Here is a 17,380-nt window from a genome sequence, read left to right as displayed (position 1 = left end):
ACAGGCTTGGCCTTCTTTGGTGGCATCTCTGCCTCCACCTGTCTGTCTCCATTCCCTGCGCCCGCCCCACTTAACTGCTCAGAGATAGAAGTTACAAGGTAATCTTGTAACAGCGGCACCTGCAGTTGTCCAGGGTGGATTGGGGAGGGGGAAAGGAGTGGGGAGCGGTGGGGAAAACTGGACATCCTGACAGACCTGGAATTCACCAAGACGTCAGTGGAAGGCTCAGGTCTGCCTCTATAAAATGGACTTAGCCATTGGCCAGGATTAAAGGGCAGGGTGAGGGGACGCCAAGTACAAGGCTAGTGGCTCCCAGCTTCCGGGTGGTCCCTGGTCAATGCCGGCCACCTCTTTACCCAAAGGAAGGACTCCAGGACCTTCAGCCCCGCTGCCTCAGTCCCCCATAACAGAACCGGGAACTGGACCTCAAAGGGCTGATGGGGAAAACAGGATCTGAATAGAGGCGCAAAGGAAAGAGGTCAGGCGGGTGACCCCGGGAGGGCTGGGCGGGGCGGGGCTACCGGTAATCCTGGAGCGGGACTGGAGACCTAGGAACCTGGGGCGGAGTTGGCAGCGGGGAGGGGGCGGTGGAGGTGGGAAAACGGGACGGGGCCGGAGAGGACTCCAGGGCGGGGTGAGGCCAGGCGCCTACACCCAGGAGCTGGGGCGCCGAGGGGCGCGGGCCCCAGGGGTGCGAGCCGGCAGGGTGCCCGCAGCGGTGGTGCGCGCGGCTCGGGGATTGGCGGGCGCTCCGAGGTTCCCGCAGCTCTTCAGCGGAGCCGGGAAGAGCCGCGCGTCTGCGCGCCAGCCCCCGCCCCGGGCCCGCCGCCCGCGCTCTCTCGCGCAGCGCTCGCTTCTCCGAGCTCCGCAGCCCGGCCCGACACCCCTGGACATGAGCACCCCCTCGACGCTGCCCCCTGGGGGCGAGGAAGGGCTGGACACTGCCTGGCCCCCGGCAACCAACGCCAGCAGCGCCCCGGTGGAGGAGGAAGAGGTGGTAGCCGCGCGCGGGGGCGCTGGGGCGGCGGGCATGGTCGCCATCCAGTGCATCTACGCGCTGGTTTGCCTGGTGGGGCTGGTGGGCAACGCCCTGGTCATCTTCGTGATCCTTCGCTACGCCAAGATGAAGACGGCTACCAACATCTACCTGCTCAACCTGGCGGTCGCCGACGAGCTCTTCATGCTGAGCGTGCCCTTCGTGGCCTCGTCCGCCGCCCTGCGCCACTGGCCCTTCGGCTCCGTGCTGTGCCGCGCGGTGCTCAGCGTCGACGGCCTCAACATGTTCACGAGCGTCTTCTGTCTCACCGTGCTCAGCGTGGACCGCTACGTAGCCGTGGTGCACCCTCTGCGCGCGGCGACCTACCGGCGGCCCAGTGTGGCCAAGCTCATCAACCTGGGCGTGTGGCTGGCGTCCCTGCTGGTCACTCTCCCCATCGCCATCTTCGCAGACACCAGACCGGCTCGTGGCGGCGAGGCCGTGGCCTGCAACCTGCACTGGCCACACCCGGCCTGGTCGGCAGTCTTCGTGGTCTACACTTTCCTGCTGGGCTTCCTGCTGCCCGTGCTGGCCATCGGCCTGTGCTACCTGCTCATCGTGGGCAAGATGCGCGCCGTGGCCCTGCGCGCTGGCTGGCAGCAGCGCAGGCGCTCTGAGAAGAAGATCACCAGGCTGGTGCTGATGGTCGTGGCCGTCTTTGTGCTTTGCTGGATGCCTTTCTATGTGGTGCAGCTGCTGAACCTCTTCGTGACCAGCCTTGATGCCACCGTCAACCACGTGTCCCTCATCCTCAGCTATGCCAACAGCTGCGCCAACCCCATTCTCTACGGTTTCCTCTCCGACAACTTCCGCCGATCCTTCCAGCGAGTTCTGTGCCTGCGCTGCTGCCTCCTGGAAGGTGCTGGCGGGGCTGAGGAGGAGCCCCTGGACTACTATGCCACTGCTCTCAAGAGCAGAGGTGGGGCAGGGTGCATGTGCCCCCCGCTTCCCTGCCAGCAGGAGCCCCTGCAACCAGAACCCAGCCGCAAGCGCATTCCCTTCACCAGGACCACCACCTTCTGAAGAGTCCTTCCCCAGCCTGCCCTGCGTGGCCACCTCTCAAGGGGCCGGCATCATTCCTACAGCCCGGAAAAGTGCATCTCCTGGATGTTCACCTAAACTCCACCACCTGTTCCTTCCAGCAGCGCATGTGCCGGCTGGGGAGTGTCAGAAGTCTGCGGCAGCTTTCCTCTCCCCAGCACTCTGGCTTTCAGAAGGATGCTTTGGGTAGGACTCCCTGGGAACCGGGCTAGGATATTCATAATTCCCGAACCTCTGGCTGTTCTTCAAGGGCTGGGAAGCAGGAGGTGGTGAGAAATGAATGGCCCCTGTGTGTGACTCGTCACAGCTGCTGCTTTGGAGAGGACTTAAGAGGGTGAAGGCAGGTAGCACCCTTCCTCTCTGCAGAGGCTCTGCCTTGTGGTGGGAGAACAGCTTGCACAGAAAAGAGGAGGAAGGAAGATGCCCGCAAGTACCTGTTCTCTGTGTCTCTTCCTGGGCTCTTGTTGCTAAGTGAGACTTATGTCAACAGCCTGGGATACTTGCCTCTCTTCCCCCTCACTCCCCACCTGGGGAAAATACCTGCTTGCTGTCACAAGTGTCTCCCTGGGGTGTCCTGGGCTGGGAGCAGCCTACCCGTGAGTAGAAAAGGTTTGGAGAGACATGGCGTGGGGTTTATTGCAAGGCATAAAAGCAGGTCAGTAATAACAAAGCAGAGAAGAGAAAAACCTCGTCTAGCTCCTATGATGTAATTTTTGTCCCCGATCCTTTGATGTGGGAAGATGAGAACTCATTAAGACAGCAATTTATACTGTGGCTGCGAGTGGGAGGGGAGCCATGGGCGGGGAAAGAGCAGAGAGCAGGGAGGGATGGGAACCGGTTCAGGTTTTGCATAGAGGAGGCAGCTTCATCACCCAGTATTTTAGAATGTCATCTTTCGGTAAAACATCAGCCACATTAGATATTAACACGTAAGCTGAACACAATAAAAGGCTGTAACTTTGTTGCCTGATGTGTTAACCAAAGGATAAATCCTCTTCCCCAAGGGGAAGGAGCTTTAATTCTGCTTTCTGATAAAAGCAGGGGAGGGGGCAAAGGAGAACTTGCAACACTATGTTAGCATCTGGTGTGACAACAGAGAAACATGTACGACGTGCTGTTTGTGGGGCCCCACCTGGCTTAACATGCAGAGACAATCTCTGGGTTTAGCCACCGGCCTGATTCTGGATGACCATTCTGATGGTATGGGGAAGATGGTGTGGGGAGGGGGAGACACAGCCAAAGGGCAACACCCTACACTATTTTGAGCGGTCAGCCTCACAAGACCACTCAGAGAATGCACAGCCATGTCTGTACTACAAACTAGAGACATGACTATAAAATGGAAGTTTCACAACTAAGTCACAGAACCCTGTGATCTTGCAAACACAAGGGAACACACACAGAGACATCAACCATCCCTGATTTCTCAGTACCCACCAGGGTTACCTTGGGCGTTTGGAGTCAGTCAGTCCCATGACTGTGGGTCTCGTGTAACCACAACTACTTTGAGGTTTTTAAACTGCAGTATTTCTTTGTTCCTCAGTGTCTGACAATGCCTGCCAGGATGGGCACATGATAAATGTGGTTGAACGGAACTGCAGGGACCACCCAGGGTGGTAGCAGTGAGGTGAGGGGTTCACGGCACTAGCAATGGTCCCTAGGGCTTCTTCCCAGCTTGTGTGTGGGGATGGGGGTTCTTTCTTTAGTCTCCCAGTGATCAGACTGGGCAAACTCTCTGATAAACAAGGCGGCGCACTGACCAGGAGTCTTGGCAACACCAGTGCTTGGCTGCCCAGGTTAGCACGGAATAAGACACATTCTATTTAGAAACTTCAACCTTTTTAATGTAGCTGATGAAAGTTGAAGGTGAGGCAGCTTCAGGTGATGGAAAGAAAAGTCTCTGAGAGGCAGGAAATCTCAGCCTTAGCTACCTTGTGAGTAGTGGTTTAACCTCTCTAAGCCTCAGTTTCGCACTTGAAATAGGCACCAAGGGAGGTTTCAAGTTTTGAGCTCTTCCCAGCTGTAAACTCTGTTTTGGCAGAGATGCTGGGGAGACCCGTGAGTCAGACGGTGGAAGGGTAGGAGGCAGCACGCTCTCTGCCTAGTCCTCTTTCCATCACTGCTGATAAATGCGTGTGAACACTGCCCTTGACCCTGCGATCATGTCATGCAGGTGGTGGCGGGGTGGGGGTGGGGGGTGATCCGATTGACTGCTCTGTTCTTCAACTTCAGGGCCTTTTCAATTCCTGGCAGCAGCAAGGCACCCTGAGCACTCGTCAGGGCTGCGTTTGGAGCCCATCAACAGTGCTGCCAGCTTTACTTCCATCAAACCCAGGTTTTTGTAGCAGCCAGTTGTGTGAAACCCTCCCTTGTAGTTTGTGTGCAGAAGATTGCAGTGAATTGAAGTCATGAGCCATGCAGCCAAGGTCCTGAGAGCCATTGACCTTTGTCACCTGCTTGGGAGGCTTACTTTGATGGTCATCTCATTCTGCCTGCTAAGACCAGGAGTCGCAGCTTTTGACATCAATGTGAATAAAAACATTTCCTGCCAAAGGTAGAAACAGCCTTTACTCATCCCTCCATCCATCAGAGATCTTGCTTTTTCTTTTAAAATTGCCGTTGATTTACTGTTCCACGACAAGCCAGGTGTTACATGTTCCCAGATGGTCAGGAAGATGGTAATTGGACGTGACAAGCTGTCACTGAACAGTATAATTGCCCAGTTTGCTCTGATCTGTGAGCAAAGATGCATATGCCTTTCACACTTGTCTGTGAAGTCCTGGCTTCACTTTTGTTAAAGACATCATAGCTGGCATTCCTTAGGTGCTAGAGGTGTATGCAAAGGATCGACTGCCACGTTTTGGCAGCACCGCCTCAGAAACCAGACGTGAATCCTAGCAAAGGTGGCCATAGACACTTTTCTCTGAGAGGTTGGAGGTAGTGAATCACTCCTATCTCCCACATTTTCCTGCCGTAAGTAGATGACAGTGTAGCCTCCGATTCCTTAAGGACAAATGTCAGATTCCTAAGGCTGAGTTTTCTGAGACAGCTCCGCTGTGTTGTACACCGTCAGCCAGCAGCACACCCCGGAAACCGTCCTGCTGACCTGTGTGCAATCGGGGATACAAGCAGACAGTTCACTGAGTGCTTCTGTCGGGTGGGGCAGCCGGTTTTGAGACAACACAGAGAGTCTACACAGGCAGCTTCTGCCTTCACGGAGCTCAGACGCTAGTGGCAAAAGACAGGTATTCATCAAATAAGCACAGAAATGAGGGTGCAGTTCTAAATCTAAGTAAGCACTCTACAGTAAAGGAATCTGCTTTCTAAGAGATGACGATAAAAGAAGCTGCCCTTGACTCAGAGCAGGCTTTCCCCAGGAAAGTGGCTGGAGATGACCTCCTCTGAAGGATATCTATGCATTAACTAGGAGAGGGAGTGGCGGGGCACGGCGTGTTCCTGCAGGCTGTAAGCAGCGAGAGCAGCATGTGCAAAGGCATGCAATAACAAAGCAGAGTAGTAACAGGGGCATGGAAGGGCTCAGTGTGACCAGAACACAGACCGCAGGGATGTGTGAGGCGCCGGCAGGCATTTAAGCAGGAGCCCAACATCTTCGATGCCACCTCAAAGATGAGGACTTTGCCCTAAGAGCCATGTGTCAGTGGGTGGCAGGCTCTAATGAGAGGCTTGGGTCTGCCTGGTAAGAGAAGCCCATCAAAAGCTCTGGGGTCCTTGTGAAATTGAGGCTCGCGCGCCTCCATCTTCAGGGAGGGGCTGGCAGCATGATCATGTCCTTCTTTCCAACTTTCATCAGCTTCGTATCAACTGAAAGGCAGGGTCCTGAATCCTGTGACAGAATTGACTTGAGTGTCTAACAGTCGGGGCACTTTCTGGAATGGGGGAGAAACAATGTAAAAAAAAAAAATCCAAGGTCATCAACAGTGTTGCCTAGAATGGGAGTATGAACTTTCTACACATGAAAACATGTGGCTTCCTATTGTCAACAGACAGCATGCGCATCCACCTGCTGCCACATAGGACTTGAACTGACTGGATTCCTGGGCCTCTATCTCTGCCTGGAGAGTGAGGCCGCCTAAGGTCAGCACTCACCCAGTGTGGACACGTTGCAAATGGAGAGAGAGAACAGACTGAGAGGCACACAGACCGGGCGGGTGAGTCCCAGCTCTCCCACTTCCAGCCCACAGTGGCCCGGGGACAGCTGCATGACTGTGGGGAGGGCAGAGCCACGTTACCCACCTGCGGGTGTGCAGTGACGCACAGGGGCTGCATTCCTGGCCCCGGGGAGGAAGCTCGCCATTCAGATGGTGACTGCTTCATGACACAGAAGGGAGAAGAGGGAGTTGGTGCAGAGTTGGGTGTCCTTTTTTTTTTCATTTTTTTAAAAATCTGGCCTTCATTAGTATTCTGAGGAGGCTGTAATTTCTTTTTAATCTGTTCTTAATTGAAGCATAATTTACTCATGTTAGAGTGTTCTCTTTTTAGCTGTACAGTTCTATGAATTTTGACATGCACATTTTTACATTTGAGTAGCTGTTGCCCCAAGCATGATAGGGACTGTTTTGATCACCATCTACTTCACTCTTGGTGGCTGTGATTTGTGGCTAAGCATGGAAACGAGGGTGCAGTTCTAAACCTAAATAAGCACTCTACGGTAAAGAAATCTTTACAAGACACAGATAGCATGGGAGGACCTGAGGGCATACAGAATTGGAGATGGTGCTGTCCCATCTGGTGGTCCCAGGAAGGCCACCTGATTATACCATTTCTTGAGCTCCTCCCCCCAGACTAAGAGACCTCAACCAATTTACATAGGAAGCTGCCACCCTCTCGACCCTCTGGATGTGAAAAGAAGTGTCCCGGACTCCAGACACCATCTGGACAAACTATAGGGTTGAGTATGTTCCTGGGCAAGCTGCTAATTCCATAATGACTTCGTGATCCTTCACTCCAAGTACTGGAGAAAGAGTATGGGTTCCACTCCCAGCTCTCTTCCAGTCAAAGACAGCAGACTGTTCCTCCAGACCCAGCGCCTCCCGAAAACCACCATTTCCATTTGTTGCTGCCTCCAGGCAGCTTGCCGCTGGGTTTGTGTTGCTCTCTTCATTTTGGTTCGTGTTTATCATATCCTGTGAGGCCATATCCTGTGCTCTGGAGAGTTTCAGACAAATTAAACAGTGAAACCGGGAATGCCCCATGCATGCCTCGGACTTTCCTTTCTCTTGGCACTACCACTGGGTTTCTGCAGTGCTACCTTTTAGGAGGAGGGGGAAAACACGTGAAGAAAGACTACAGTCAAACTCTGGCAAAGACTTACTAAAAATGGTGATTTGGGATCATATGAGCATTTCAGAACAGATTCGTTAAAAAAGAGGGGAACAGTGAATAAGGCTTTGGATCTCCAAAGAGTTCCTGGAAAATTTAATTCCATATTCTCAAAGGAATTAAATCAAAGTAAGGCAGGAGTCAGAGGGAAAAGGGGAGGAATTAGGGAGAATGTTGAAAAGCCCCTCTCCGCCTTACCAAGTCGAACACAGGTTCACTGGGCAACAGTGGGGTGAGTTCGCATTTAGGGACAGCATCAGCAAGAAACCAGAAAGCTTTGAGACAGGCAGTTACGGAGGCTGTGTTGCCAGGCATTGAATATGCAGAAGATAAGTGAGTTTTGTCTCAGGATAAGATCTGTATAAAATTTCCTATTTTAACAGAAGATTTTCATCAGGAAGAGATTCAGAAAAACATCTGGCCTGTGGCCCAGGTGGCATAATTGTCACGGACCCCAGCTTTGACTCTTAATGCTTCTCATTGGATCCCTGAAACCCTCTGCTGTCTGTGTGTTTTGCACTGCCTCCATTGGGCGTGACCTTGAATTAACCCATCCCCAGGGTTCTTTCGTCTTTCACAATCACACTTTCAAAACACTCTGAAAACGATTTCGATTCTGTTAGAGTCTCATGTTAAAACAATATTGAGTTTCTCTTGTGAGAGGAAATCAGTTGTTTGTCTATATCTGAACCTGATAACCAAAAAAAAAAAAAAAAAAAAAAAAGGAAAGGAACACTCAAAACAAAAAGAGATAGCAGTGAACCCAGGGCATTCATTCTGGAAAAGAAAGAAAGAAGAAAAAATTGGGTGTTGCCTATATTGTTTTGTGAAGAAATGCCTCTAAAGGTCAGGTGATGTATTTTGGGTACCCCCCACTGAGCTATAACCATGAAGAAAATGTGTTTGCATGTATTCTTTGCAACCTCAGTTTTCCTTGAAAAGATGATATAAGAAGGAATTGCATTAGCAGAGAACAGAAGGTGTCTCCAGAAGGTAAAAGGTGAGGCTCTTCTGTCCCCTGGTCCCATCCACAACCATACTGTCACTCAAAGGACTGTCAAGCCAGGAACCTCCCCGCATAGCCCCCGATGGGAGGCCTGGCTCTGCGGGGGCCAGAACTGTGTTTCTTTCTCCTTTGGGCCCTAATGGTTCAGAGCAGTCTGGAGCACGTTCTTTCTCCTCTGAGCCTCCCTGAGAGACCAGCGGACGGAGTCTCTGCCCCCTGTGCTTGACTAGGCCTTGTGAGTAGGGAAAACAGACTGGAGCCTTCGAAGTTGGATTTTACAGTGACTGAGTTTAAAGGTCACTTCTCACCTGGTACAAAAGTCTCCCTATTTAAGCTATGATGGATGCCTGCAAATCCAACACTATAGTTCCTCCAGCACTAACAACATCACTTCCAAGTGGCTGCGTCTTCCCTTGATGAAAGTTTTCACTTTACGAAAACTTGAGTTTACCCCTAAGACACTCACGATTGCAACACAGCTTTTTTCTGTACTCATTTATGCCTGTACCAGTTCATTGGCACAGTGATTGGGCAACTACTATGGGCCAAAAACTGAGCTGACTGCCTCATCTAATCTCTTTGAAAATGTTGAGAGGTAGCTCTGCTTGCACCCTCTCACAGTCTTCAAAGGGTGACGTGGTGCCCACGGCCATGTAACCAGCAGGTGTCAGGCTGGGATCACATCCAGGTGGTATGCTGCCCACACCACGTGTTAGTCCTGTGGGGTGCTTACTGCAGAAACTGTGCAGTTTCTGCCCCAGGGGACATGTAAATATGTCTAGAACTAGTTATCATCTTCCCAAACAATGCAGTACATAAATCGAATCCCCGCATGCTCTTGTCAGAACTCCTTGAGTGCCCCCATTTGTACCTAGAACATTTTTCAATGACATTCTTTCCAAGTCTTCCTTTCAGTGTCTTTGACCTCCAACCCCTACAGTTCTCTCCTGCTGCCTGTGTCTCTCCACCTCTCGGCCTCCCTTGCAGCCAGCAGCACCTAGTTCACTATGCCCAGTACGCTTAACCAGGGCTCTTCCCGGTGCAGCGCCGTCTCCTGAACAGTCCTTCCGGCCTGGACTGCTCCCTCTCCGGTCTGCATTTGACAAACCCCTCCTTCCCCTTCAGGTCTGCTGTTGTGTCATCTTGTCCAGGAAGAGCCCTCCAGTCGTTCACCCTAAATCCTGTCTGCCTCTCGTGCCATTTCAGAGTATGCTGTGCTTGTCTTCCCCTGTACTTATCACTGTTTCTAAGTGAAGTACAATTTGGGGGTGATCAGTTGTTTCATATCTTTCTCCCCTGCCACAGTTTATCTTATATGGCAGCAGCTTCTCATTGTGCCTATCACCATGAAAGGCACAGAGTAAGTGCTCAGTAAACAACTGCTGGACCAATTCAAGAAAAGAGGTGAGGACTGGAGAAAAATAACAAGCCATTTGACTTAAACATTGAATTCCGTTTACTTTATAACCAAAGACTAGAAAACATAAACAAAAGAATACTCGAATGCTGGCTTATCCAGAAATACTACCTTGGCCCTCTTGCCCTGGCCTCTCATGCTGTGAAATATCACAGCAACTGATCTCCGGGAGTCTCTCTTGGACCTGGATGTCCGATGATGTGAACAGAAAGCAGAGACTGCACAGGCTGATCCCATGGCTCTGGTTTCATAAAGTCTACACTGATTGTACATGCGGGGGGATAGTTTTTAAAGCTAACTGATGTGATGTGTTTATGTGGTCCTGGTGTCTTTCTCTGAGAGGCACTGCGGCTATTTAGCTGTTTTGAGAATCTCAAGTTCAGATGAGACCTGTAAACAGAACCATTGATCCCTCAGGCAGCAGGAAGTGAGGCGGGCAGGGAAGCTCAGGGCCCCAAACAACTAATGTCCCAGGTTTTTGCTCAGGACATGAAGAGATTTTGCCTCTGGGTTTTGAAAGTGTGCTTTGGTCTTCCAGTGTCCCTTAAGAAGATGCCCCTCTTCTAGAATAAGAAGAAATCCTAATGCAATGAGCCCTTGCAAGTCAATTTGACAGTGACTGGGAGCTGACCCTCTTGAAAAATAGAAGGCTGGGTATCAGGAGCAAATTGTAAGGTGTCACTGTCTCCTCTGGTCTCCAGCCCCGTTTATCAGCGACTGTCCTGTCCTGCTTGTGTAGCTCTTCCTTCACAAAGACTTAGTCTACTCCTTAGGAAGAACTTGGCTCAGCTTGCTATCTCCACAGGGCACTGTGCATGGCAGCTGCCCCAGCACGCACACACACACACACACACACACACACACACACACACACACGCAAAGTCATCACTGCATCTGTGATGGATGCCAAAATCTCCAACCCTGTTTTCACAATAACCACTCAAACTAAAACTCACAAATTCGGCATTATCTAGACATGTACAGCATTTGAATGTTTGCCTGGGCTTTACTTTCTTTTACTTTTTTTCTTTAAAAACTCTTTCCGAGCCCTACATATTGCATTGAGCCAGCCCTGCCATCCTAGGAAAGTGAGCCCAAGAAATGTGTGCGTTAAAAAGGCAATATTTTTAATCTCCAACAGAGATGGGAAAGATTTCATACCTTTAGAAATGAACACTTGAATTAGAGCCACCAACTGAGATCCTGCATGACTACATTGAATTTGGATGTCTCGCAGAGCAGATAATGCCAAACCATACACAGGACACACAGCTGGGATTCGCCAGATGCCCCAGGAAAGGTTTACTTAATTCATTCCAACAAATGATCCTGTAATGTACTAAAAAGCACAGAAAACAAGTCCTCATATATGAAGTTGTTATGGTTACAGAAGGAAATAAATAAATATTTGTGCATACGGAGATAGCATAAAGTCATTCTACAGTGAAAATAATAGCCTCCGGAAAGAGCTTTGAAAATCAGAGAGGGTGCCATCATCAGACAACAGGAGTGCTGGGGTGCAGGGCAGCCCTTCATGCATCTCCACAGCATTTGCATGGTTTAAAATGAGGAAACGAGGGGAGGACAAGTGAACAGACACACAACCAGATAGCACATTGTAATTTCTTTATTTTGTACAAGTGATGTCATAAGCAAGGGTTTTGCCTGTGTTCTAGTTTATCTCCAACAAATAAATAACTATGTACAAACATGTAGAGTTTACAAAATAGAAGATGAAAATCTTTGTCTTAGAAAAGATACGTTTCTATGATACATTTTTTTCCATACACTGAAGCAGGATTTCATTCCTAGCTTAGTTGAACCAAAGGCCTTGCAGATCCTGTGTGGCAGTGTCTAGATATGTGTACCTAGTCTTTTCTACCAGAGAGCAAATCTATACAATAAAAATTCCTCAGTTTCTTGAAAATAAGGGCCTAGACTTGGCCTGCTACTTATAACTGATCCATATTTAATGTATTCCAGAAAATCGGAAGCAGTCTGGAACCATTGACCTCAAATTACTGAGCAGACCCATCCCCTGCTGATCTTGTTAAATATAAATTCTCATGAACTGGATGGGGTGGGGCCTAGGATTCTGCATCTCTAACCAGCTCCCACGGGCAGCTTCCAATTCTTGTTCAGGGGCCACATTTCAAAAGGCCCCTCTGAAATGGCAGAAATTCTCTGAGGACCTGATTAAGGCTAAGCTCTAATTGGGCATCCTCCAGGATCTATTCCCAAGCTCGCTTCCATAAGACCAGTAAAGCTGGTTTTTATTTAGGTCTACCAGTGACAAGAACAGTGAGAGACAATTACCAACTGGCATGAATCACGAAGCTCAAAACTTTCTTAAACTGTCACCTGGAAGGTGCCTGTCTCTTCTCTCAATCCAGAGCAACCTTCAGAACATTTTCAACACTGTCAAAAGTAAGTAATAATAACAAAAAAAGAAACTACATAAGAAAATTAGCAACAATTACAATTTTCAGTACAAATCAAAGCAACCACAAAGTTCAGGCTCACTGTTCAAAAAAACAAAGATAAAAATCTCCTTGGGTGTAATTTCTGTGACAGTCCAGCAACATTAATTTAATGCATTTTATAGCTCAACCTTTGTTTAAAATTATTTTGCACTGAGAACCTGAAATTTCAGGATAAATTAGGAAATCTGGTGAAAAAGCAAACGGTCACTGTTATTTTTAGCATTTTTGTTTCTGTTTCATGTAGGAGTTCTGTCTGAGCAGACAGCTAAGGGCAAAAGAAGTAGGGTCAGGCACAGGTAGGATGCCACAGGTAGGGCGACTCAGGTGAGCTGGCCCAGTTCCTGAGAGGAGAAAACTAGGAAGAATGGCGAATAGATGGGGCTTGCTTCATAAATGTGAGAGGGCTAGGACAAAGAATTCACTAAGATAGTTTATCTGCCACATGGCAAGTGGGAGTTTGTAGAGAGACGGGAGAGGTGGGCAAAGTGGATACTGGAGACATACAAGTAGGAACAAAGGAAACAAACAAAAGCCTAAATACTTAAAAAAAATAAATATTTTGCCCATCCCTAGCCCACGAGGTCAAGATCTGCCCAAAGGGCCGCCAACCAATAACGCTCACCCTCCTGCGCCCAGTGGTGAGGAGCTGGGACCCTTCGCAGTCTTTGTCTTCGTCGTAAAATCGTCATCTCTGCCCAGTGGTCCAGTGACGTCATGGAAGAGGCTGAGGTTCATTCTCCTCCCTCTAATCACCCCCTCCCCATTTAGGCACGGAATCAGAGAACACAGCGTGGTGGGGGCGGGGCGAGCCTTCTCCAGCTGTCATCCAGCTAAGGTGCTCTGGGTAGCGGTGGAGTACAGCTGAGGGTGAGGAGGCACAGGAGCGAGAGAAAGGCCACGCCAAAGCCTGGCTCCTGGAAGGAGGTCGCTCAGAGTCCCTGCGGCGTCTGCTCGGTCCGCACGTGCTGCAGCACTACCTCCTTGGAGGGGGCCGCGCACTTGTACTCCATCTTGGCCCTGGTGGCGCCCTGCTTCTTGCGCAGGTGGCGGAGGAGAGCCAAAAGCGCCACCACCAGGGACAGGCTCGCGATGGAGATGCCTATGAGCACGCCCGAATGCACGCGCCCAGAGGCCGGGGGATTGGGGGTGGAGCCCGGCGCCGAGCTGACGGGAGGCTCTCCAGAGCCGTCGTCGCCTCGGTCCACCTTGTCGGTGTCACAGTCGGTGCCAATCTGGACGGTAAGGGCCGAGTCGGGCCCGCAGACGCACTCGTAGGTACCGGGGAGGTTGCGGCACTCCCCGGAGCAGAAGCCGCCGTTTTCGCACTCGTCGATGTCGGTGCACATGAAACCTTCGTCCAAGATGTAGCCTTCAGGACACTCACAGTTAGACTTGGTGTTGGGGTCGCAGTCGGCTGGACAGGCAGTCTGGTTGCAAAACATCTGGCACCTGTGCGGCTCCTGGGGCACGGGCGCGAAGCCTTCGGCGCAGATGCAGCGGTAGCTAGTTTGGCCTAAGGGCTGGCACTGGTACTCGCAGTTGGTTCCGAAGCACGGGTCCACGGGCTCCACGCACTCGCCGTCCACCAGGTCGTAGCCAGCGTAGCAGTGGCATTCGAAGCCACCCTGAGTGTTGACACAGCGCTGCGAGCACGGCTTGGACACCTGCACGCAGTCATCCACGTCCACGCACCGGTGCAGGTCGTCTGCCAGCTGGTAGCCGGTCTCGCACATGCACGTATAGGAGCCCGGCTTGTTGGGGTTTCGAACACAGAAGTGCTCGCAGAGGTCTTCGCAGGACTGGTTCGCGGGTGCGGCGCAGGAGCGCCCGTCCGCCTGCAGGGCGGCGCCGGCTGGGCAGAGGCAGTGGGGCACCCCAGCGCTCTCATTGCACGCGTGCTCGCAGCCGCCGTTCTCCACGCTGCAGTTCCAAGCGCCGGGCGCATCCCTAGTCCAGTGTCCCTGGACCTCCCCAGGCGGCGCGGCGCACGTCAGCTCCAAGCCGAGGGACGCCACCTCGGCGGAGCTGCCCACCGGCAGCGCCTGAAAGTCCGCTCCGCGGGCCGCGAATGGGGTGCCATAGGTGATCCGGACGGCGGCAGCCGCGGTGCCGGGCTCCACCACCAGGGGCCTGCAGGTGGCTGGGAAGTGGAACTCGCAGAGGAAGCCATCGGCCTCCGCATCGCAAGGCTGCTCCTCCCAGACCGGCTCGCCGGGGACAGGGGCCCCAGCAGCAGAGACCGCGACGCACAACGGGCCGCAGGGGGGAGCCCCATTGAGGTCGAGCTCCGCCCATCTGCTGTAGCTGGTGTGGTTGTCTCCCGTAACCCACTGGAAGCCGCGCAGGGGCCCGAGGCTCTCGGGGTCGCCGCAGCCTGGTGGCAGCTGCAGGCCGATCCAGAGACGCGAACCAACGTCGCCGTCGCCGCTCAGTAGCAAGGAAATGACATCGGCAGCCACTGAGGAGCGCACTGTCATTAGGTGGCCCTGCAGTCTAACGCAGATCTGGCTGGCAGCGAAGAAGGTCGTGGGGCCGGGGTAGAGCGCGAAGCAATCGTGCTCGACGCACTGGCTGCCACTGGGCTGCGGCTCTGCGGGTGCGGAGAGCCCCAGACTGGCCAGAGCCAACACGCCAAGGAGTCCGGCCCCGAGCATGTTACCCAGGCGCTCCGTGTGCAGGCGCCGGGGAAAGCGCAGGCACTGAGATGGGGTCGTGCCGGAGCAGAGGGGCGCAGGACGCCGCTGGCTACAGCCTCTCCGGTCCGTCTCAGTCCAGACGCTTCTGGCCGCGGCGCGCGGCCCCTGCGAGACAGCCTCTGACATGCGGATCGGCCCGGGCTCGAGTTTATAAGTGCGCGGCCCTCCCTCCCTGGACGTTCGGGAAAAGGAAGGAAGTGCCTGGTGGGAAGGGCTGAGGCCGCATACTCGGATTGCTGGGTTCTCTGGCCGCCCTGATCCCGCCCTCGCGCATGGGATCACCTCGCCGGGATGAGTAAACCCGGCTCTGGCGCAGGGAGGTTCTCGGGCGGGGCCGGCAGGGGCAGGCGCCAAGAAAGGCCAGCACCCCTGTAGCCAGACGACTGTCCCCGCCCCCACCACTCTGGCCCCCACGCGTGCAGCCCTCCTTCATCTCTTGGACCTCCTTCCTTTCTTTTCATACACGTTGCCGCCACTTCCAAAGAAAGCCCGCTTTGCAGACCTCTGAGAATCGGAGACATCAGCGAAGAGGGCTTTGAATGGGTCGTGGGGGAGATGGTGCACAAAACCTGCAGGACACTGGGAGGGGTGACGGGCACGAAGGGGACTTTGGGAGGGACTGTCTAGGACGTGGACTTCCCCAAAGACAGGCTTGCAAGGAGAGACAGCTGGATCCCGTCCCCTGCCAGGGTGCCTGGCTCAGGCAACCGGCGGAGTGCTTGGCCTCAGAGGACAGTGGGTGTGGCTGGGGTGACGGCACAGGGCGGAGAAGGCTGGCTTAACAGCAGCGCCCTCTGCCCCATGGTTGGTCAGGGACCCGCGAGTCCCTGGGCAACCCCATCTCGTCGCGTGAGGAAGTTGCGGGGACACTATCAGGGCACCTGAGGTCCTGACCTCGTTCAGAGGCCGTGCAGGTGAATTGCTGCGGCGCCAGGTAGGGGCGGGCGCGTGGGAGCGAATCAGCCTGACCGGTTTTCGTCCAGCTTCCGAGGGACGGCGCACCTCAACAGGGTGGCTGGCAGCCCCCCGGGGAGGCGCTGCGGGCTTCCAGCGGATCCCCCCCAGGTCAGCAAAGGAAGTTTCCATTTCGTCCAGAGGCCACACTGATACCGAGATGCACAGAAATGCCACTTGCTTGGCAAAGGGCACTGAGGAGCCACGGTCCTGTGGATGGGCGCGGTGAGGAGGGTTGGAGGAGGAGATAGGAATCTGTCACTTTCGACCTCATCCAGCAGTTCCCTTACTGAGAATGCGGAAGAGAGGGCCGCCTCCTCGGGTCGCCCCCTTAACAGTGAGAGGCAGAAGGTTCAAAAACACCTTTGCGTCTCTCCTCCACCGTCCTCACAACGAGCGCCAGGCGGCGGCGCTGTCGAGCTCTAAACAAAGCCAAGGAAGTTGGAGAAGTTTCGGGCTAAAAAGAGTTAAGGCCTGGGAGCGCAGAGGCCTCCCCCTGGGGTAGGAAGCTCCGTACCCCGGCAGCTCCGTGCGGATTCCGCGGCGTTTACCTCTTGCCTCCAGGGTCGCATAGATCCCGGACGTTAAGCGAGAACAGAGTATGGCGTCTACACGTGCGAAAGACACTCACCGGTGGGGTGGGCCGGGCTGGACTGGGCTGACCCGCAGTGACCAAGTGGGTGAGCGTGGACACTCCAAAAGTGAAAGGGGCTAGCACGGCTGTCCCACCCCACACCCTCCAGCGTATGGGGGCAGAGAACCTCAAAACATCCCGCTGAGCTGAGCTCTGCGCTGGGAAGGCCGCCCCAGCTCCGGGAAACCGAGGAGCCACTGGACACAGGGGTCTGAAGCTCCCTGAATGCGCACAGCTGCACCTCACCTGACCCGGACCCCTGGGAAAAGGAAGGGAAGGGCAGCAGACAGGACAGCAGGGCTCTCCCCGGCGGGAGCAGGCAGTTGGTGGCTGTCTCGGCTGAGTCAGGGGTCGTGACTCTGGTGCACAGCCTGCCCACGCGGGACCCCATGCCTGGGGTGCCGCCATGGGGTTGAGGGTGAAGCTTCATATAGGGGCAGGAACCTCTTGGGGACACTGTAAAGGGTCTCAGAATGTGGGGCCAATTTGCGGAGTGGATGAGACAAGAGAGGGCACAGGATCAGTTACAGAATCAGAGACCAGTGCAAAGTGAAAATGTGGGGTCGCTTGTTAAATTACAAGGATTTCAAGACTGTGATAGCAAAGCATTAAACAAGGAATGGGGCCCTGGGGGGTGATAAGCATGTCCCTTCTGAGCCTGCCAGCCCTAAAAGCGACTGAGGGACATTAAAAGATCGCGTCTCACCCCGCACACCGGGCTGGCTGCATTCTTGGATGGGATTCTAGCTGATGCCCCACCATCATGTTTCACT

At 53.4% G+C, this 17,380-nt stretch overlaps 2 protein-coding genes across 2 annotated transcripts; one reads left to right on the top strand and one right to left on the bottom strand.

The window, feature by feature from the left end:
- The first annotated feature begins 723 nt into the window (after window positions 1-723).
- SSTR4 (somatostatin receptor 4) lies at window positions 724-9,106 on the top strand. The gene has a single exon (XM_003942936.4). It carries the CDS (start codon window positions 893-895, stop codon window positions 2,057-2,059), a length of 1,167 nt encoding a protein of 388 aa, XP_003942985.1. The 5' UTR covers window positions 724-892; the 3' UTR covers window positions 2,060-9,106.
- A 95-nt stretch (window positions 9,107-9,201) lies between these two features.
- On the bottom strand, window positions 9,202-15,262 carry THBD (thrombomodulin). Its single transcript, XM_003942935.4, has one exon. It carries the CDS (start codon window positions 15,143-15,145, stop codon window positions 13,253-13,255), a length of 1,893 nt encoding a protein of 630 aa, XP_003942984.3. The 5' UTR covers window positions 15,146-15,262; the 3' UTR covers window positions 9,202-13,252.
- Window positions 15,263-17,380: the final 2,118 nt, after the last annotated feature.

This window comes from Saimiri boliviensis, chromosome 9 (assembly GCF_048565385.1).
Source record: "Saimiri boliviensis isolate mSaiBol1 chromosome 9, mSaiBol1.pri, whole genome shotgun sequence".
In the NCBI taxonomy this organism is placed as follows: domain Eukaryota; kingdom Metazoa; phylum Chordata; class Mammalia; order Primates; family Cebidae; genus Saimiri; species Saimiri boliviensis.
Note: the sequence above shows the minus strand (reverse complement) of the source record. Positions and strands in the feature narration are given on the sequence as shown.